The sequence below is a fragment of the Amborella trichopoda genome, chromosome 9, assembly GCF_054954075.1.
Source record: "Amborella trichopoda isolate Santa Cruz 75 chromosome 9, AtrichopodaSantaCruz75HAP2 v2.0, whole genome shotgun sequence".
Classification (NCBI taxonomy): domain Eukaryota; kingdom Viridiplantae; phylum Streptophyta; class Magnoliopsida; order Amborellales; family Amborellaceae; genus Amborella; species Amborella trichopoda.
This window is the reverse complement of record NC_142344.1, coordinates 1,704,138-1,726,018: the sequence shown is the minus strand read 5'-3', so window position 1 is coordinate 1,726,018 and position 21,881 is coordinate 1,704,138. Positions and strand designations below refer to the sequence as shown.

General features: G+C 34.5%; 2 protein-coding genes across 5 annotated transcripts; both read left to right on the top strand.

Annotated features, from left to right (window-relative positions):
* The first annotated feature begins 1,658 nt into the window (after positions 1-1,658).
* On the top strand, positions 1,659-10,588 carry LOC18437591 (amino acid transporter AVT1I). Of its 2 annotated transcripts, none has more exons than XM_020669549.2 (3): positions 1,659-1,895; positions 8,239-8,846; positions 10,045-10,588. In XM_020669549.2, the coding sequence occupies exons 1-3, from the start codon at positions 1,748-1,750 to the stop codon at positions 10,555-10,557; spliced, it is 1,269 nt and encodes a 422-aa protein (XP_020525208.2). In that variant the 5' UTR covers positions 1,659-1,747; the 3' UTR covers positions 10,558-10,588. The 2 variants fall into 2 exon arrangements, with proteins under 2 accessions (XP_020525208.2, XP_011624790.3); XM_011626488.3 differs by lacking the exon at positions 1,659-1,895 and adding an exon at positions 5,202-5,538.
* Positions 10,589-16,456: 5,868 nt separating this feature from the next.
* Positions 16,457-21,581, top strand: LOC18437094 (amino acid transporter AVT1I). Of its 3 annotated transcripts, XM_088846940.1 has the most exons (4): positions 16,457-16,695; positions 19,584-19,763; positions 20,025-20,191; positions 20,990-21,581. In XM_088846940.1, exons 1-4 carry the CDS (start codon positions 16,476-16,478, stop codon positions 21,500-21,502), a joined length of 1,080 nt encoding a protein of 359 aa, XP_088703066.1. In that variant the 5' UTR covers positions 16,457-16,475; the 3' UTR covers positions 21,503-21,581. The 3 variants fall into 3 exon arrangements, 2 of the variants coding, with proteins under 2 accessions (XP_088703066.1, XP_088703065.1); XM_088846939.1 differs by having other exon boundaries at positions 19,584-20,191; XR_016040943.1 differs by lacking the exons at positions 19,584-19,763; positions 20,025-20,191.
* Positions 21,582-21,881: the final 300 nt, after the last annotated feature.

Below are 21,881 nucleotides of genomic sequence, written 5' to 3'. Positions count from 1 at the left end.
AATCACTAGTTGAGAGTCGATGCATACTCTCGTACACGACGGAGGGGCCAGGACCAGCAAAAGTCGCGCAAAAGACTACGTAATTTAGGTCAAATGACCAACTTGAACCTAATAGATTTATTTGGGCATTTTATTATGAATTAGACCTTAGAAAGATGAGGCCAAGTATTTATTTTTATATTTTGACAAGAAAAGATTTGACTAAGTGTTTCTCTCAAAAAAAGAAAAGAAACAAGAATTGACTAAGTATTATATATGGGGATATTATATTTGCTATTTTTCATGTAGGATCAAAGGTTTGGGTATACAGAAAATATAAGATTGGCATGTAAGTTTTATGTTGCTTTCATAAGTCAAAGAATTGATATAAAATGTTACAATGTAATTTACAATCCTTATGATGGAGGGAGGTCCATGTGATTGGGTGCGTATCATTCTCAATGAAACATAACGTCTCTTTTGGTGCATCAAAATGAAAGTTTATTCCATTTTGGGTTAATATGTTGTTCGAAGCGAGTTAAAGCTCTCTCTATCTAGAAACTTTCTCTCACTAAACCAAGATTGCGTGTTAGTTACGAAGATTAGAGTGTGACTTGGTGACGTTATCTTTTGTCCACTCAACGACTTTCTTGTTTTTTGGATCGGGTTTCTATTGGGCCCACGTTTTTATCAAAACAAAATAAATTCTCATCTCAAATCCTTATTTGGAAAACGCTTTCGGCGACGATGGTTCTAAAATCAACTTTCAACCATGACGATAAATTCAAAACTCAAAAAATAGTACGAATCCTGGGATCTATAAACATATTTTTCTTGGGTGAAATGCACGATCTAGATAATTGTTATAATGTACAGTATTATTAGAGCTTGAAATTTTTTTTTTTTCTTTTTTTTCCACAACTATGATGCTCAAGCCAAGATGATCGATGGAAATGTTTTTTAATACTTGAATTGTAATTTTCAATAAGTTATGAAGTGAGGCTTTACTTGTTTTGATATGTTGCAGCCCTATCAAACAATTTTTTTTTTTTTCTTTGGATGAAGTTTTTATAAGGCATAGGCTTTATAAAAACAAAACAAACCCACATCTTAGATCCTTGTCTGGGAAGCACTTTCGGCCATGATGGTTCTAAAATCAATTTTTAACACCGACAATGAAATTCAAAACTCAATGAATAGTACAGATCTTATAGAGCTATGAACACTTCTTTTTAGTGTGAAATGAACTATCTAAATAATATGTTATAATATACATTATTTTTAAAACTTCAAATCCATTTTTTTCAATGTAAAGGTGCTTGAATTCTAATTTTAGATGAATTATGACGCGAGACCTTACTTGTTTTGATAGAGCTACACCCCTATCAAACCATTTTCGTTTCTTTTTTTCTCTCCTTTTGTGGCCTGCAGCTTTGGACCGGGTCTTTTCTCCAGATTTTTATTTCTCATTTGAGAGTGTGAGGGCGTTGCCCACAGCGTCAATGGATGACCACATTTTTTATTTTTCTCTGCCAACTATGAAACCTGTCATTTCTCCACTTTTGTCTTTTCCTTTTCCTTTTCTGGTTAGGAAGCCCTCCACATTTTTTATTCCTTTTTTTTTTGGCCATCATTTGCTCCAACAAACCTCTCTCTTATAGGGACCCAGCCCCTTCCCCTTCGAGCATCAACATTTCTCTCTCTGTTACTCTGGTAAAGGACCCAACTCCTCTTGAGCATCAACATCTCTGTATTTCTTACTTTTGTAATGGATCCAACCCCTTCTAAGCACCAACTTCCGATAGTCATGAGTACAGTGGAACCAGGTGAAGAAGCTCAACAATACCAAGAAATTCACCATGCAAACGACACCACCTTCTCCAAGACTTCCTTCAATATGCTCAATGCTTTATCGGGTTTCTCTCCCTTTCTCTCTCTCTCTCTCCATGTGGGTGTGTGGTGGTCGTTTTTTTCTTAGGCTGCAAGACTAGTGTGTTCTCTTAGGCTATAAAGTACTAAAACTTATGCTATGTTTGGTTTATATGATAATATTTTTAAAAAATATTTTCACGTCAAAAAATTCTTTTATGTGGTTAGGTGTAAAAGTATTTCACACTAAACCTCAATGTATTATTTCACATCAAATTGACAACTAATTGATGTGAAAATATTCTTATATCTAACCACATGAAAAAATATTTTCACCCAAATCAAACATGGCTTTAATCTCTCTTAGACTTTCTTCTTTAAGGTTTGCAAAGAGAAATAAGTCCAGTGGCAATGGCTTCTAGTCCCTATTCTCTTCTTCTGTGCATCTCTTTCGTTGCATGCATGGAAATTATTCTTTTTCATAAAAAAATTACAAAAAGAGAAAACATAATAAAATAAATAATCATGGTAACCCCGCGACCTTGACAAAATCGCTCAGTTCAACTGGATGATTATGTAGGAACTGACCCAATTCTAAGTTTCAATCAAGAATCAAGTTCCCATTGATTCTTGATCTTGATAAGGTGATTATGATCCGGAACGGTGTTTCTTAAAACATTATTCTGAGCCATTTATCCACTCAAATAACAGGTAAAGAACTTTAAGTTTTGAATTCGTGACTAGTGAAGTGGGTTCAAAACCGATAGCTGGTTTCAACCCCATGGCTTGTGGTATATGTGCTGTGACAGGTTCGAACTTGATTCGAAACTTCAAGTTTGAATGGGGGTAGTTTGTGAAAGAGCGCGTATATTATGTTCCATGGGGAGGATACTGCGCATCTCCTCTCTCACTTAAAATACCTATTTAGGAGAATTCTTTAGTCTAAAATTTTAGGGAAAACATAATAATTACTAAATGATTATTTTTAAAATAAAAATTAGAATTTTAAGTTTTGTGACGATAAGATCTAGCCCTTAAAAAATTGGGCGGTCTCTATTGAAGCTTGAAGCATAAGTTTTTGTTTAGTACATAGTTTATTTGAGGTTTTTTTTGTTTTTTTTTGCCAAGATTATTCTATGAGTTGTAAAGATTACATCACCAAATTTTAAGATAAAAAAAGTATCCATTGGAGGGGGAGAGGGGGGAGGGGTGGTTGCGTATCACCCAATCCCCACCTCTTTCTCGCTCTTGAGTGAGAAGGCCAAGGCCAAAATTTGTCAGAGGTAAGTCAGGTAATTGGTGTACTTGCTGGACATTGTTATGGAGCAAAGGTCATTCAAGTTCTTAGGGTATTGGTTCGACTTTGTAGACAACTTTTTTTTAATTTTTAAATAACTCCTAAAAATCTAGATTTTGAGCTCGAAGGACCACAAAAATTTTAGTAGACCATAGGCAACTTAAACCCAATATAATTATCTTAAAACTGCTCAAAATTATCCCAACTTGAAGTAGAGCCCGAGAGCTTTCCAACTGTTCAAGATTCGACTGAATCGGGCCTACGGATAAAATGATTTAATAAATGATAATTTAGTCCCTGTGATATCCAAGTGTCGGGCCGCGGCTGGACTATAACCCGGACCGGCAGGCCTAAAGGCCGGATGACGTAGGAAACACGTTTTCTTTAATTAGATAAGGCTAAACTTCGATATAAATCCAAAAAATCGGAAAAAAAATTCCAAAAAATAGGAAAAAAAATTCCTAAAAATCAGGAAAAATAACCAATTAAGTCCTATAACTAACCCCTCCATAAAAAGAGAAAAGAGATCTAGAAATCTCTTAGAAATTTTTGAAATTAGAAAAAACAGCCCAATAATACCCAAAAATAGAAAAAACCCTTAGAAAATATTTAAAAAATTTAAAAAAATCTAAAAAAAATCCCGAAAATTATAAAAAATCCCAAAATTCTTATTCAACCTTTGGAGATCGAAAACCCTTAAAAACCCGAGGAAAATTCTTTTGCAATATCAAGAAATCTCAAGAAATACCTATGTAGACCCTACCTAAAATCTCCCGCTTTTCCCTATGCTTTAAGAACCTTAGATCTAGGTCAAAAAACCTTAGATCTACCTTCTTTTTTCTTTTTCTTTTTTTAACTTTGAGCTTAGTCACGGAAGTAAATAAAACCACCTAATTTCACATCTAATGGTCAAGATTAATTGTGACCGTCTTTCACCAAATATCAATAATTTCATTATATATTGGAAAATTGTTCCATGCGGGCTGGACCGCATAACCGCATTACTACTTAAAGATGATGTAAGTAGGTGTTCCATCTAAAAACAATGGAACCTAATGGTCGAAATGTTTTTTTATTCGAATTATTATTTCTAACTTTTTAAATTTAATTATTTTTTTCATATTCATGATCTTCATGTTAGAAATGACATGTCATTAAAAATTAAGTTAAAAAATCTATCTCAAAAATAGATTTATTAATAAGCCTGCATTTCTACATATGCGAGCTTGGCCGCATAGAAACCACGTCCTTATACATTTTCGCATTTTGTAATCGGACGTAATTAATAGTCAGTTCATCTCTATATACAGAGAGGTCCATGTGATGTTGGGTGTGCATCATTCTCTATGAAATAGAACGCCTTCTTTCTTAGTGTATCAAAATGAGGGTTCATTCCATGGTGGGTTCATCTCAGTTGTTTCAAGGAGTGTTCGCAATATTGGCAGATTCAACTTGGAGCCGGCCGGTTAGATCGGAACAAGGCACGGGCCGGTTTTAGTGATGGGGCTGGTATCTTAAAAATAATTTATATAAATTATCAATTTTGTAAAGATTGGAAAGTATTTTTTGGCACGAATATATATTTTTTTCATTTTTTTTGAAAAAATTCAAAAATACTTCTAGATACAGAACGATTTATTAAAATCCATTTTTTTTTTTTACGAATTTTAAACTTCATTGGATGTGTTTTGTTTAATCATGCTTTAAACATATTTTTTGTATTTTTTGTTTTTTTTTTTAATTTCTTGACTTGCCATGACTTGCTCAATTAAGCCAGTTGAAGGGGCCAATTTAGTGGTTACTCAGAACCAGCCCTAGCCGGTTTTTGAGGTCGGTTCGATGTTTCTAAGACTGATTGTAAGTCAGATAAAGGTTTCTCTCTCTAGACCAATAAAAGAGCATGCATAGAGGGTGATTTGGTTACGCAGTTAATGCAGGTCAAGTTTGGCGTTGTGTTTGTGTTCCGGTCTTTTCCGCCCACTCAACCACTTTCTCGATCATATCTCGACCTTCCTTTTCTTTTCCTTTATTAGAAAATGTCATTCCTCCACTCGCCTGTTGTTTCTCCACATTTTTTATCTTTTCATTGACTGAATGAGAGTGGAATTGGAACGAAGGAGCCCCTGCTGAACTCATCCCAGATGCACCTCTCTCTGTCTCCTCAAGACCCAGTCCCTTCTAACCGTCCTTATTTCTATATAAAAACCCAACCGCTTCTAAGCATCAACATCTCTCTCTTCTTGTAAAAGAGCCAACCTCCTTCTGAAAGTACCAATATCGAATTATGAGTACGGTGGAAGTGGATGAAGAAGCTCAACAATACCAAGAAATTCACCATGCAACAGGCACCAGCTTCTCCAAGACTTGCTTCAATATGCTCAATGCTTTATCTGGTCACTCTCTCTCTGTCCCTACTTGCGTGTCGGTGGTCATTTTCTTCTTGAAAAAAGTTTACATAGAGCCGAGACTCTAAACAATCAAATTAAAGCTCGTTTCAAAAATTTCACTAGACGATGTTGTTTTAATGTTCAAATATCTTCAAATTGATCATCTCGATATCAAGATGCATTAACGTGAGAAAAAAATGGATTTCAACTTTTGGAACAATGCATCTTGTAACGCACTTTTGGACCGTCAATTTTCAAGTTTTTCATAGATCTACTCGATCTACACTATTTTTGAAGCTTTAAATTTTATAATTAGATATAAAAATATATTGTAATGCTATTACAAAGATTTTCAATATTGAAACCATATTTCTCGATACTATTTGAAGGTGGGCTTTACTTTGATTGTTTAGAGCCTCGGCTCTATACAAACTTCACACTTATTTTTAAAGACGAAAGGGTACGGTTTGTATAGAGCCTAGGCTCTAAATAATCAAAGTAGAGCCCATTTTTAAATAGTATCGAAAAATGTAATTTTAATATTAAAAATATTTGAGATAGCTTTAAAATATGTTTTTATCTCTAATTATAAAATTTAAAGCTTCAAAAAAATAACAGTATGTTCTCTTAGACTATAAAGTGCTAAAACTTAGAGCATATTTGGTTCAGATGATAATATTTTCAGAAAATATTTTTCAAACATAGCCTTGATCTCTCTTAAAGTTTGCAAAGAGAATTAAGTTAAGTGATAATGACTTCTGGTCTCAGTCTTTTTATTTATGTGCCTCTCTTTCGTTGCAGGTTTAGAAATATTCTTTTTTCCTCAGTGTTTTGGGGACTAAAGCTGATTTTGAATTTTATTTTTTTTCGCTGTATTTTACTAGCATCTCATGGAATGTTTGTGTTTCTACCACACAAAACAAATGTGAACATACTAGATGCAGATATTTATTATCTGGGCACCTGCTAATGTGAACGGCTGATTTAAATATCGCCAATCTGACTTTAAAATCGCTCGAGTTGGATAGAGTGAGGAGGGTGGCCATTCATGGCAGAGAACCCCATAAGCATCCGAATCTTCCGATATTCTACTATTCTTAAACTCTTAAGTTAACTATTTCCTATTATGACTTTGGATTCGCTCGGGTCGTACTAGATGAACCGAAATTCGACTGTGAGATTTGGAACCCGATTCCAATTTTTTAATCAGTGTAATGAACTGCTTTGTGCAGATTACTAAAGTGTCAAGGGTGGCTAACTAAAACCCATTGTTTCAATTGTACAATTCCATGAAAAAGTAAAATTTTGGTATGTATTGAAAAATTTACAATAGGAAGATGTGGAAACATCAAATAAACTTCCAATCGTTCATCATGTCCGCAGAGAAAAAACAAAGTACTTTTTTTTGAGTAATTGAGTGGGGAAGACCGCCCCTATCCGTTTTTTTGGGAGTAAACTATTTTGAAGGTGGAAGTCACACATTGGGATAAAGATTTCTACCAGCTATTAAATGTTAGTTTGTAGAGCATGCTCTCCGTGAGCATATTACATTAACTCCCAGGGCAAATGAGCTACTCCGGGAGCATATTACATTAACTTCCAGGGCAAATGAGCTACTCCGGGGAGCATATTACATTAACTCCCTTGGCAAATGAGCTACTCCGGGAGCATACTACATTAACTCCCTTGGGCAACCTCTTTGGGAAAGTTTAAGTGAGCCACTTACCGTTTGATCTAGATTTGACGATATTTGATTTTTATTGTATTTCTAGAAATTGTATGACTACGAAATTTGGTGCTTGTCCTCTTCTGGGGCACACCTAACAAAATATTAAGAATAATTTTTCAATAAAATTTAATGATCAAAATACCTCTTAAAAATTTTAAAAATATTTTGGTCATTTTATTTTATTGAGAATTTTTTTTTTTTTACAAGTACGAGTTTAAGAGAGGAGTGGATGGCAAAATTTGATGTCAAAATATTTTATATAAAAAAATAAAAATAAAATAGTGTAGTGATGTGATTGGGGCCATCTCGGCTGTCCATTTAGAATGAACGGAATGGACGGTTGGACAGAAAGGAAGTATATAAGTTTTATGTTGCACGAGAAGCATAAAAAGCTTGCCCATATAAAAAAATATTTACATATTTTAAAATGGCAAAACTACGCAAGGATGTCATTGGGGCAATTTGTCCATTTATAATTAGATGAAATATTTCCGTTATATTTCTATCGGGTGCCCAAGGCAAAAATGCATTTACTTTCCAAATTCATCTCAAATTTTTTTTAGAAAAAAGGTAAAAATTCGTAGCCCAAAATAGAGTCTACCATCCAATCATAATTGGGTCGTTGAAAGATTTTAAGCCCATGAGGGCAATCAATATAGCATTTCACTCGTCTCAGTTTCTTTTCTCTCTCTCTCTCTCTCTCTCTCTCTCTCTATATATATATATATATATATATATATATATATATATATATATATATATATATATATATATATATATATATATATATATATATATGATTTAATGTCTAGGACCTCACGGGTTTAATGTCTTGGACCCCACATAGGTATGGGTTCAATCTTGGTCCAACTAGAATCCAAATAAAAATCGGACTCCTTTAAACCCCTTCTCTCTCTCTCTTTCTCCTAATTTCTCACTCTCTCTCCTCCTAATCTCTCACTTTTGTGGGTCCACAGGAGTTGGGATCGTAGTAATTCCATATGCATTATCACAAGGTGGCTGGGCATGCTTGGGACTTCTTGTGCTATTGGCTATCATCTTCTATTATACAGGCCTACTCCTTCAGCGTTGCATGAGCATGGACCGTCACATCAAATGCTACCCAGACATAGGCTATCTTGCCTTTGGTCCCAAAGGCAAAATCTTCATCTCGACATTTATCTATCTTCAACTATTCTTACTTGACATAGGTTTCTTGATATTAGCAGGTGACAGTTTAGCTAAATTGTTTCCTAACTTTGGCTACAAAATTGGGGGTTGGAAAATAGAAGGAAGCAAGGCATTTGTTATTTTATCAGCCATGGTTGTTCTCCCTACTACTTGGCTAAAAAGCTTAGGGAGATTGGCCTATGTATCAGCAACCGGTGTTTTTGCTTGTGTAGTTGTGATAGGTGCAGTTATATGGGTTGGTCTATTTGGTGGGATTGGGTTTCATGAGAAAGGAAAACCTCTAAATTTAAGTGGCATACCAATGGCAGCTAGCATTTATGCTTTGTGTTTCAATGGACATGGTGTTCTCCCTACCATTATTGGATCAATGAAAGATAGGAGCAAGGGTCCAAAGGTACGTATATGAATTTGTCTTGAGCATGAAATCTATGGTCATAATCAAGTGTCAACCAGTGTTGTCAAATTAATTTCGATTTGGCTGAAGAGGCTGAAGCCTTCGGATTTTAGGCCTAGACTGAAGCGAAGCTTAGTGCTGTCGCTTTGGCCAGATCCAGTCTTGTTTCGGATAGATTGGGGTATGCTTAGGGCAAATTCGACCGAAGCATCAGCCTTTTCAGCCTAAACAAAGAAATATTAATATAAAGGTTTTATTTATTTATTTTTTTAAAAAAAATTATTTATTTTTTCATTATTTTTATATACAAAATTTTAATTTATTAATATTAAATTAAAAAAAAAAAGTCTGAAGTCTTCCTCTGAATTGACCGAAGCACTAAATTGTTTCATTTTTCTCACCAAACCGAAAAAGACATCGAAGCGAATATGACAACATTAGTATCTAACACCTTGAATATAAGGGTGGGTACAACCTGGGTGTGGGCTAAGCCACACTCACCCAAGACTTACCTAGGATCTGTACAAGGCCACGCTAAGTGGCCTAGCCAGGCCTATTGATGGCGTTGAGCCAGGCTGGGTTGAGTAGATATTATTTATCTATTTTTTAATCATAAGGAAAATTAAAGAAATGGTAGTGCCGGGTTGGGCTGGGCGAGCCAATACCCCTCTCTTGGCCCCAGCCAAGGCCAAAAACCATGCCTAGATTTTAGGTTTGGACCTTGGTAGTCAGGCTAAACTTAGTAGCCCAAATATAATTTGTTCCGGCACAGACCATCCCACCCACTACCACCCCTACAAATAAGACGGGGTCGAAGGAACTTAAAAACCAAGTTGAAATGGAAAAGCAAACCATTATAAACTTATCATGTGTTATTAGATTATTATGTAGGATATATGTTGTCTCTATCATTATCCATACTAAAAAATAGATGGTCGAGATAAACCGTTCTTTTGCTCAAGTTTGCCATGGTCCATTCATATAGAAAAATGGCTTATATCTGGCATTTATTGTGATTTACAATTCATGTTGAAAAAAGATTTACAAAACTTTGTTGTTTCTCCTGAGGCCCATTTTAGTAGTGGCTCTCGACAGGATGAGGTTTCGTGTTCGAAACCATCCTATCACAGTCAATGATAAAAGTTAACTAGATTTCCGAAGCTCCTAACCCAAGACTTTTTGTGTTCTTTGGTTGCAGGTGCTGACCATTTCCTTCATCACTTGTGCAGGGGCTTATACATTCATGTCGATACTCAGTTACTTAATGTTTGGGGGCCAAATAAAATCGCAAATTACTCTTAATCTCCCTGTTAAAAATTTTAGCTCAAAGATTGCAATTTATGTTGTTGTTATACTTCCATTATCGAAATATGCATTAGCCATGACTCCTGTTGCGGCTGCTATCGAAGAGATATTTCCTCTTTGCAAGAAGAGTGTGGTGAGTTTGTCATTAAGGACATTGATGGTGGCTATCACAGTCATAATTGCTATAACATTTCCATTTTTCGGGTCCATGATGGCGTTTATCGGATCATTTCTTGGCAGCACCATTGCTCTAATTCTACCATGTATTTGCTACCTGAAGATCTTTGAGGGCACAAAGAGTTGCAGAGTTGAGAAAGTTATAGTGATGGGGATTCTAATGATAGGTTTTTGCATTGCAACTCTTGGGACTTATTTCAATGTCAAGCGCATTGTGCAACAAATGTAAATTCTTGATGAGATAATTCATGTGATGTTGATAATTGCTAGAGTAAATTAAAAGTTTTGTCTTTTCAGCATGAACAAAATTGAAGTTAGCATCAGTGTTCACAAACTCCGCCGGATTCAACTTAGAGCCGGCTAGTCAAACTGAAATCGGGCTCGAGCCGATGTGGTTTTTGTCAGTTTTGGTAGTCCGACTGGGTATTTTAAAATAAATAAATAAATAAATAAATAAATAATCTTAAAAAATAAGAGATTTGTTCTTAATGTATTTTTATCATTTTGGCAAAGATTGGAAAGTGTTTTGGGCATGAATACTTATTTATACATTTTTCCCATCTTTTTAAAAAAATTCAAAAATACCCCTCAGCTATAACTCGAATATTTGAAATCCATTTTTTTCACTAATTTTCAACTTCATTTGGATGTGCTTTGTTTTATTATGCTTCGCTTTTTCTATTAAAAAATTAGGCTTTCAAGAGTGGAAGAGTAAATATGATTTGTGTAATAGAGAGAGAGACGGAGAACAAAGAGAGAGTGAATGAGGAAAGAGAGTAGAGTGAAAGAGAGAAAACAATACTTATAGGGGTTGTTTGGTTGGGTAGTTATAAGTTTGAATTTTGATGGAAGATGTGTCTGAGATGAAAGTATACGAGGTTTGAATTTTGATGTGAGAGTTTAAGGCATCTTTTGGAAGAGATGCCTGAGATGAAAGTAGTTATCAGACGTTTGAATTTTGATATGAGAGTTTTAAGGCACATTTTCAAATTAAGATGCACGTATCAAAAATATAAGCAAGGTCCTCTTCTCGCTTAATGGATAGTAAAGAGTGAATGATGAGTGAGAGGAGAGTGAATGAGGAAAGAGAGAAGAGTAAAAGCGAGAAAACAATACTTATTGAGGTCGTTTGATCGTGGTAGTTATAGGTTTGAATTTTGATGGAAGAGATGGGTGAGATGAAAGTAGTTATAGGACATTTAAATTTTGATGGAAGAGTTTTAAGACACCTTTTGGAATATGAGAGTTTTAAGACACCTTTTGGAAGAGATGTGTTACATGACAGTAGTTGATGGGAGAGAATGATGAGTGAGAGCAGAGTGAATGTGGAAAGAGAGTAGAGTGAATAAGAAAAAACAATACTTATAAGGGTCGTTTAGTTGCGGTAGTTATACGTTTGAATTTGATGGAAGAGCGTAGACACCCTATTTTTAGAATCGGCAAATTCTGTATTATTCTTTAACCCTTATGACCACACTATCCCAGTGAACTCTCGAAGCATAGACCACCATAGTCTGTGATTCAAAATCCTACATGATTAATATTTTAGTAATAAATCAACTAAAAATAACAATACAACTTATTTTTACCTGATTTTTTGTACGTAATATCACAAAAATGCGTGAATTACCCATAATCCAAAACTGTTAATTTTGGTCAGATTTGGGCTCCTTTTGACCCCAAAAATGGAAATTTAGTGGGCAAATATTATTGAAATTGATATGTATCCATTCTAGTACGATTTGAACCTTTATATAAGCACATTTTGTTACCATTTAAGGTTACTTTGTTAACATGTAGGCCAGGAAATTGGGAGAGAGCCGAGAAAACATGTGAGAGAAAACCTAGATCTAAAGAAGCAACCTTAAGCCCTAGACTTAGATCTAGAGAAGCAACCTTAAGCCCTAGCCCCCCTGAAACCAACTTTTAGACTAGATCAGCAAAACTCTAGTTCAACCAAGCCAGTGTTTTGTCAAGTTTGAAGAGAGAACAACAGAGGACATACGTACACAACCGTAGTTCTGATACGGACGAGGTCTCAAATCCTAAGGTGCCCTGTGCCAACTGCCTGGCCAAGTATTTTCCTCATCATCTCTTTTTCTCTTTTTTTTCATTTATTTTGTTAGATTTATGATTTTATTTATTTATATTCAATAGGCACTGATCTGAGAGCGGATTTATTCGTTTTTTAATAGATTTAGCCTCAAATAATAATTTGATTTCCTCCACTCTTTATCACTTTTAAATTCAGTTTGTGGTACAGATCTGAATTTCAAGCCACCTTTTTTTTTGTTTTTTGGGTAATTCAATGGGGATGACGAGCCCCTACCCATTTTCTAAATAGTTAGTGGTTTTTTGAATAACTTTTTGGGGATCAAAGTTAATAATAATTATAAGATTCAAACAAAAAATATGTGATTTTTACCAAGATCTAATTTTTATAATTATCATAGAAATATATGTGTATAGAAATTTTACTTAACTTGTGGGAATCAAGGAGAAATTATAAATATAATATTCTAATAAGAATAAATTATTTTCGATTAAATTTAATTTTTATTTATTATACTTATAATTATATTAGATTATTTTAAAATGTATTTATTAGAAAATGATAATTGTAAATATAATATATATATATATATATATATATATATATATATATATATTATGAAGATAAAGGGGAGAGAGTACTATTATAATTATCGAATCTAATTATAACCGGAACATTCTAATAAAATTAAATTATTCTTACTAATACCTACTTTTTACAATTATTATAGAACCTTTCATATAGCAAGGTTTTTGTCTCTTTTTTTTTTTAATTACTTTTTATGGGACAAAAATTAGGTATAATTATAATATAATTATAGAATTTGATAAAAAAATATGTTATTTTTATCAATATCTAATTTTTATAATTATTATAGAAATATATGTGTATATAAATAAAGAGGAGAGAGAGACTGTGCATTGAAAAATAATAAATTTTAAATCATAGGAGCCAAGATATGAACCAAAAAGCTTCAATGAAATAGAGAATGAGAAATCAATAGTGAGGAAGAGAATTTGAGAAAACAACATATAAACAAGAGAAAGAACAATGAAATAGATGATGATAAATCAGTAGAGGGAGAGAATTTGAAAAAACCGTAGAGAGAAAAGAATGACGGAAAGGAAATCCCATATAAATAGGAAGAGAAAAATCATGTTTATCCCTAAAAAAAAAGTATGAGATTTGATACGTGGAGAGAGAAAGTTAGATATGGAAGAGAGATGTGTGGGGAGAGAGAGTTAAAGAGAGATACATAGAGAGAGAGAGTTATAGAGAGGGAGAGAGATTTTAAGAAAGAGTTTATACCTTTCTATATATCTCTATCTCTATCAATGCTCTCAAAGAGGGAGGTCGAGAAAAAAATGGATCTAAGAACTTTAGATTGAGGGAAGAGGGAGAGAGAGAGAATGGATATAAGCGTGGGAAGAGGGAGAGAGAGATTGGATTTTAGGAACCTTGTATTATGCAAAGAGGGGGAGAGAGAGATTGGATTTTAGGAACCTTGTATTATGCGAAGAGGGGGAGAGAGAGATTGGATTTTAGGAACCTTGTATTATGGGAAGAGGGAGAGAGAGATGGCAATTATGGAATATAAAATAACACCTGAAGCAAAAATAGAGAGGGTATTTTCTCTCGCTTAATATAGAGCAAATAAATAGGAAGAGAAACAAATTTTGATCTCCTAGAAAGGGAGAGGGTGGGAAAGTGGGAAAGATTCCATATGAATAGAGAAAGGAAAATTGTTTGTTGAACCGCATTTCTACATATGCAGTCCTAAAACATCCATATTAAAGATTTATGCAAGTAGGTGTCCCATTTATAAACAATGGAAACTAACGGGTCCAAATGTTTTTTTACTAGAATTATTATTTCTAGTTTTTTAAATTTATTTATTTATTCATGTTCATGATCTTCATGTTAGGGATTACATGTCCTTAAAACTTAAAGTCTTAAAATCCATCTAAAAAAATAGACTTATTAAGGCCTGCATTTCTACAAATACGGGCTTGACAGCATAGAAACCTGGTCTATAGAGAAATCATATAGAGGGAGAGAGTGGGAGATAGGAGAGAGATTATAGGAAAGAATATTTAGTAAATGAAATAGAATGGAAGAGAGAAAATCCCCTATAAATAAGAAGAGAAAATCCATGCTTATTTTCTTTCTCTTTACTAAAAACAAATTTTGCAAAAATCCATGTTTATCTCCTTCCTCATTTCTAAAAAAAACAAAATTTTCCCCCTCTACTAAAACTAATTTTAACCCTCTATAGGATATCTTACTCTTTCTCTATAGAGGGTGGGATGAGAGAGAAGAGGGATGAGCACGAGTTGACATACATGGATATGAGAGATGTGGGGAGAGAAACATAAATTTAGTGAAATGAATAAATCATTTATGAGTAAATGTAGAAAGGATATTATCGTGATTATTAATACAATTATAGTAATATTTATTATTTGTAAAAATAAACTTCTATTATATAATTATTCATATGTTACTAAATAGATTAATATGAAGAACACAAAACAGTAGATTAATATTATTTAGTTAAAATTTTAGTACTATAATATAATTGTTGTATATATGAAATGAAGTATTATATTTTTATAATTATCACAATATAGTTATTATTATTCATGTACTCTTGCTTTTTTAATAATAATTATAGTTATTTTTGTTACGAATATTATAATAAATATTATAAAGTTTCATTAACTTTAAATTTATGTATATTAATATCAATAATCATGTTAATTATCAAGAATATAAGCGTGCATTATAATATATCATGTTTATAAATTCTATGTATTAATTATATATAATTCAACTATTTATGTAAGTGCCATTATTCCATTATAATTAATTCTTATTATCAAATTAATATTCTGGTAATCGATTAATTAAAATATGTAATTTTTATAATTATGAAAATTAACACAACAATTAAATAATACTACTATCTTTATTCAAATTACTCAAGCCAAACGATATTCTTCTTTATTTCTGAATCACACAATAAATTAAGTTGATAGATTTAATAAATAAAATATAATTAGGTTAAATGACCAACGACACAAATAAATATAGTATCAAATTACAATAAATAAAAGAAACTCATTTGGTTATCTAATATTTTAAAAGGGGTGTTTAAATTTTGACAACATCCAGAGATCTATGATTAACTGGTATATTGGTCGTAAATCACAATATGAAGAACAAATATGTCAAAATTAAAATAAGATAGAAAATAAAGATATTTAAATAAAAAAACTCATTTTATTGCTTAAAATTTAAAAAAGGTGTTCAAATTTTGACAGTGTCCAAAGATCTATAGTTAACTGGCATATTGGACGTAAAAAAAAAAAAAAAAATTGTTAAAATGAGAATAAGACAAAATAAGATAGAAAATACATAGAGACTATAGAAAGAAAAGAGGGTATGTAAAAAAGCTTCGAGACAAAGAGAGAGAGAGGGTGCGTGGAGAGAGATAGAGGGAGAGAGGGAGGAAAAGAAAGAGAGGGAGAGAGATTTAAGGAGAGAAAAAGAAAGTGACAAGGAGAGATTGAGAGAAAATTAAAGGGTGAGGGATTAGTGAGAGGGAAGAAGGAAATGTGAGAGATAAGTAATTACAGTAATTTAATTTAACGAGAGAGAGACTGTTGGAGAGACTTAAAGAGGTGGAAACATTTGGCTTGAAAAGAAAGATAATCACTGGAACCGTTTTGGACATATTGTTAGAGAGATTTATGGAGGTTGTAAACGCTTTTAGAAAAAGAGAAAGCAGGGAGGGGAGATATTGTTGGACAGATTCAAAGAGGTTGCAACCTTATACACGTTCTTAGAAAATGAGAAAATAGGGAGAGGGATAGTAGATACATATAGGTTCCTGTGATTGGGTGCGCATCGTTCTCAATGAAGCACATCGTCACTCTTGGTGCATCAAAATGAGAGGTCATTCCATTGTCATGGGGTGCGCATCGTTCTCAATGAAACAGATCCTCACCTCACTCTTGGTGCGTCAACATCTCTCTTACTCTTATAAAGACCCAACCCCTTCTAACCATTAACCACTCTCTCTCTTTTATGTAATGGACCTCACCCCTTCTAAGCACCAACACCAATTGACCATGAGTACCGTGGAACCAGATGAAGAAGAAGCTCAACAAGATCTAGATATCAAAGAAGCTCAACAACATCTAGAAATCGTGAAACCAGATGAAGAAGAAGCTCAACAAGATCTAGAAATTCACAATTCAACAGGCACCACCTTCTCCAAGACTTGCTTCAATATGCTCAATTCTTTATCCGGTCATTCTCTCTCTATTTCTCTTTCTATATGTATATCTCTCTCCTCTCAATCTATCTCTCTTCATGACTGTGTGCGCTTAATCTCTCTTATGCTTTCCTCTTTAAGGTTTGCAAAGAGAAATAAGTCTAGTAATAATGACTTATAGTCCGTGTTCTTCTTCTTTTTTTTTTTTTGGTGCCTCTATTCCGTTGCATGCATAGAAATGTCCTTTTTCCGGCTGATTTTGAATATATTTTTTTGTTGTATTTTACTAGAATCTCAGGGAATGTTTAGGTTTCTATGAACTACTGGTTCAAATATGACCTATCCGAATCGGAAATCGCTTGAGTTTGTTTAGGTTTTTATGAAATACTGATTCAAATATGACCTATCCGAATCGGAAATTGCTCGAGTTTGATAGAGTGAGGAGGATGACCATTCATGGCCAAGAACCCTATAAACATCCTAGTCTTCTGATTTTCTAGTATTTCTTAAATTCTTATGTTAGCTATTTCCTGTTCCAACTTCAGATTCACTCTGGTCGGACCAGATGAACCGAAATTTAACAGTGCGAATTGGGACCCGATTTTGATTCTTGAATCAGTGTGGTGAACTACTTTGTGCAGATTACTAAAATGCCAAGGGTGGCCAACTAAAACCCATTGTTTCAATTCTACAATTCCATAAGAACATACAATTTTGTTATGTATTGAAAAAATTACAATAGGATACACTACAGGAAGGAGTGGAAACATCAAATCAACTTCATATAATTGATCATTCATCATGTCCATAGGGAGACAAAACAACGTATTTTTTTTAGGTAATCAGTGTGGAAGACAGGCTCCTACCATTTTTTTCATATCGATTAGAGAGTTAGTTTTTTTTTTACGGTGTTAGTCGGTGGTATCAGCAGGATTGGAAACTACATTGTGTAAAGATTTTTACCGGCTATTAATTATTAGTGTGTATAGCATGCCGGGAGCATACTACATTAACTCCCTTGGGCAAAAGAGCTACTTGGGAGATTTTTTTTATTTTTATTTGAAATTTTGGATCTATCTAAGAATCACGATTATTTTTAAAAATGAAAAATGAATTATGAGTGTTGAAACACTTATATCATGCTCCAAAGATTGGGCTGCCCCCTGTCTAATACTTTTGGAATTAATTATTTATATCATTTATATAGGAAATTTATGCAGTGCTAGCATGGTTTTCTACACTTTGTTTGCTCCTTCAACTCCTGATGCCTACAACGCATGGTTGCAAGAAAAAATTATTTTTGATGTCCTTTGAGCATAGGAAGGGCACCTCTAAACCATTCCAATGTTAAAACCTATGTGAGTTGCTAACAAACAGTAAGATATTCAAAAAATAGCACAAATTTGTATGATATAAAAATCTAATGTTTAGAAACATGGCTGGGCTTGTGCTCAGGCCTCGGGCCCTGCCCGAGTTGAGTAGCTCGGGCAAGTTCAAGTGGACTCGCCTTTTCCTGCGTTCCAAAAAATGCAAAAAACTTACTCAAAATAATTAAAAATCAGTAAAAAGGAAAAGAAGTTACACACACCATTAAAGGCCCTTATCAGAAAGAAGTAGATTACAAAAACTTGATTTATAGCTTAGAACAGTTCAGACAAATCCAAAGAAAAAAGAAAATTAGAGTATATAAAAAGAAAATTTCATAAATCAACATAAAAAAAAGAGCAAATTATATAGAAACATAATTGCATAACATTTATTAGATTTGCTAGCAATTTTTTATTTTCTTTAAGTAATTTGAACAAATCCAAGTTTGTTTAAGAACACCTTGGCAGGGGCCCAATTACTAGGCCTAATAGACTCAGCCAAAAATTTTGGAGAGTATTTTGCCTCACTTGTCGAATCCCACCCTACTTTGTAGACAATTGCTTTTCCATTACTTTATTCCCCCTGCGCCCCAAACATCAGATATCAGTAAGGACCTCTGGGGAGCATTTATCCATCAAAGTTAGTGAAAAGCGTATACAAATCATCCTTATCCCATATCATCCAATGATTTTTCCTACATAGTATTTTGTGTGGACACATCCGTGCCTAGCATATCTCTTAGTCAAGGTTGGCAAGGAGGTCGGTTCAACCCAATGGGTCAAGCTGACTGGAGACCGGGTCTAGGACCCGGAGGTTGTACCTAGCAGGTTGGACCATGGTGTAGACTCTTGTGTGAAAAGCTATACTGATCTTACTTATAGGGCTAAGGACAAAAAATTCCATGGTTGAGAGTGTGTATCAATATATTAATGGGTTATATTAGGATACTCACACTACAACGCATTTTTTAGTTATACTTAATAAATTCTGGACACTTATATACCTTTGTTTTGTACATTGATCTTTTTTTAATAAGGACATTTTTTATCATTAGGAAGGATGTGACATCATCTACAGGGGGTGTGATATCACCTACATGGAGTACATAAGTGGCATTAATGCTCCATGCGGGTGATGTCACAACCCGAGGTAGATCATATCGCACCCCTCCTAATTACCAAAAATATATTTACTAGAAATTTTATGTACATAACAGGGGTATATAAATATCCAAAATTTGTTCAGTACAATGATAGATTACTTGATAGTGTGAGCTCTTTCAGGTCTCGAATCCCTAATTCCAAATATTTTTTTTCATTGGGTAATATATCAACCTAACATAACCCTTATATATAAAATAAAAGTTTATTTTTTATCAGACTTAAACCCATGCTGGCAAGGTCCAATGTCCTGGACCCCACCTAGGTATGGATTCAGTATGGGTTCAACTAGGAATCAAACAAGAACCCGACCCCTTTACACCCCTACTCTCTCGCTCTCCTCCTAATTTCTCACTTTCTCCTTCTCCTAATTTTTCGCTTTTTTGGGTCCACAGGAGTTGGGATCGTAGTAATTCCATATGCATTATCACAAGGTGGCTGGGCATGCTTGGCACTTCTTGTGCTATTGGGGATCATCTTCTATTACACAGGCCTACTCCTTCAGCGTTGCATAAGCATGGATCCTCACATCAAATGCTATCCAGACATAGGCCATCTTGCCTTTGGTCCCAAAGGCAAAATCGTCATCTCTACATTTATCTATCTTCAACTATTCTTACTCGACATAGGTTTCTTGATATTAGTAGGTGACAGTTTAGCTAAATTGTTCCCTAACTTTGGCTACAAAATTGGGGGATGGAGAATAGAAGGAAGCAAGGCATTTGTTATTTTATCCGCCATGGTTGTTCTCCCTACTACTTGGCTAAAAAGCTTGGGGAGATTGGCCTATGTGTCAGTAACCGGTGTTTTTGCTTGTGTGGTGGTGATGGGTGCAGTTATATGGGTTGGCCTATGTGGTGGGGTTGGGATTCATGAGAAAGGAAGCCCTCTAAATTTAAGTGGCATACCAGTGGCAGCTAGCATTTATGCTTTGTGTTTCACTGGGCATGGTGTACTCCCTACCATCATTGGGTCAATGAAAGATAGGAGCAAGGGTTCAAAGGTATGTATATAAATTTTGTCTTGAAATCAATTATCAATGCCTTGAATATAAGGGTGGCAATAGCCCCCTTTAGGCTGGGCCATGGCTCACGCGAGCCGTACGCTAGACCAGGCAAGGCCTATTGATGGGGTTGAGCCATGCCGGGACCCACGCAAGGCCTATTGATGGGGTTGAGCCATGCCGGGACCCATGCAAGGCCTATTGATGGGGTTGAGCCAGGCTGGGTTTAGTGAGTATTATTTATCTATTTCTTAATTCATTAGGATAAGTAAAGAAATGGTAGCCCCAGGTTGGGCATTCATTAGGAAAAGTAAAGAAATGGTCCTGTGCCCAGGCCGGCCCAAACACCATTCCCCTTTCCTGTGCCCAGACCGGCCCAAATACCATGCTTAGATTTTTAGGCCTACCATGCTTAGATTTTTAGGCTTGGGCCTTGGCAGTCCACTAAACTTAGTGGCTCAAGTACGTGGCCTGGGCCTTGGCAGTCCCCTAAACTCATATATTATTATATTATTATGTACGATACATGTTGTCTCTATCGTTATCCATACTCAAGTCTGCCATAGTTCACTCATGCAGAAAAATGGCTTATCTTTGGCATCTATTGTGATGTACAATTCTTGTTGAAGAAAGATTTACAAAACTTTGTTGTTTCTCCTGAAGTCCATTTCAGTAGTCGCTCTCATGGTCGCCACAATGAGGTTTCGTGTTCGAAACCATCCTACCACAGTCCATGATATATATTAACTGGATTTTAGAAGATCCTAATCCAGGAATTTTTGTGTTTTTTGGTTGCAGGTACTGACCTTTTCCTTCATCACTTGTGTCGTGGCTTATGCACTGATGTCGATATTCAGTTACCTAATGTTTGGGGACCAAATAAAATCGCAAATTACTCTAAATCTCCCTGTTAAATATTTTAGTTCCAAGATTGCAATTTATGTTGTTGTTATACTTCCATTATCAAAATATGCACTAGCCATGGCTCCTGTCACAGCTGCCATCGAAGAGATATTTCCTCTTTGCAAGAAGTGTGCAGTGAGTCTATCATTGAGGACGATGATGGTGGCTATCACAGTCATAGTTGCTCTAATATTTCCATTTTTTGGGTCCATGATGGCGTTTATTGGATCATTTCTTGGCAGCACCATTGCTCTAATTCTACCATGTATTTGTTACCTGAAGATCTTTGAGGGCACAAAGAGTGGCAGAATAGAGAAAGTTATAGTGATGGGGATTTTAATGATAGGTTTTTCTATTGCAACTCTTGGGACGTATTTCAATGTCAAGCGCATTATGCAACAAATGTAAATTCTTGATGTGATAATTCATGTGATGTTGATAATTGCTAGAGTAAATTAAAAGTTTTGTCTTTTCAGCATAAACAAAATTGAAGTTAGCATTAATGTTCCCAAACTTGGGCGGTTCAACGTGGAGCCGGCCGGTCAACCGGAACCGGGCTCTAGCCGATGTGGTTTTGGCCAGTTTCGGTGGTCCGAACGGGAAATTAAAAAAAAATATAAAATTAATATAAAATCCTAAAAAATAAGAGATTTATTTGTAATGTATTTTTATCATTTTAGAAAATATTGAAAGTGTTTTGGTCATGAATACTTATTTATACATTTATACATTTTTCCCATCTTTTTGAAAAATTTCAAAAATACCTATCGGGCAAAACTCGATTTTT

What these genes read in the sequence shown, in the direction of transcription:
- LOC18437094 (XM_088846939.1), top strand. Translation starts at nt 16,476, where the DNA reads ATGGACCTCACCCCTTCTAAGCACCAACACCAATTGACCATGAGTACC. An exon ending in TATGCTCAATTCTTTATCCG is followed by an intron (nt 16,696 to 19,583) that starts GTCATTCTCTCT and finishes TTGGGTCCACAG; the next exon opens with GAGTTGGGATCGTAGTAATT. An exon ending in ATAGGAGCAAGGGTTCAAAG is followed by an intron (nt 20,192 to 20,989) that starts GTATGTATATAA and finishes TTTTGGTTGCAG; the next exon opens with GTACTGACCTTTTCCTTCAT.
- LOC18437591 (XM_020669549.2), top strand. Translation starts at nt 1,748, where the DNA reads ATGGATCCAACCCCTTCTAAGCACCAACTTCCGATAGTCATGAGTACA. An exon ending in TATGCTCAATGCTTTATCGG is followed by an intron (nt 1,896 to 8,238) that starts GTTTCTCTCCCT and finishes GTGGGTCCACAG; the next exon opens with GAGTTGGGATCGTAGTAATT. An exon ending in ATAGGAGCAAGGGTCCAAAG is followed by an intron (nt 8,847 to 10,044) that starts GTACGTATATGA and finishes CTTTGGTTGCAG; the next exon opens with GTGCTGACCATTTCCTTCAT.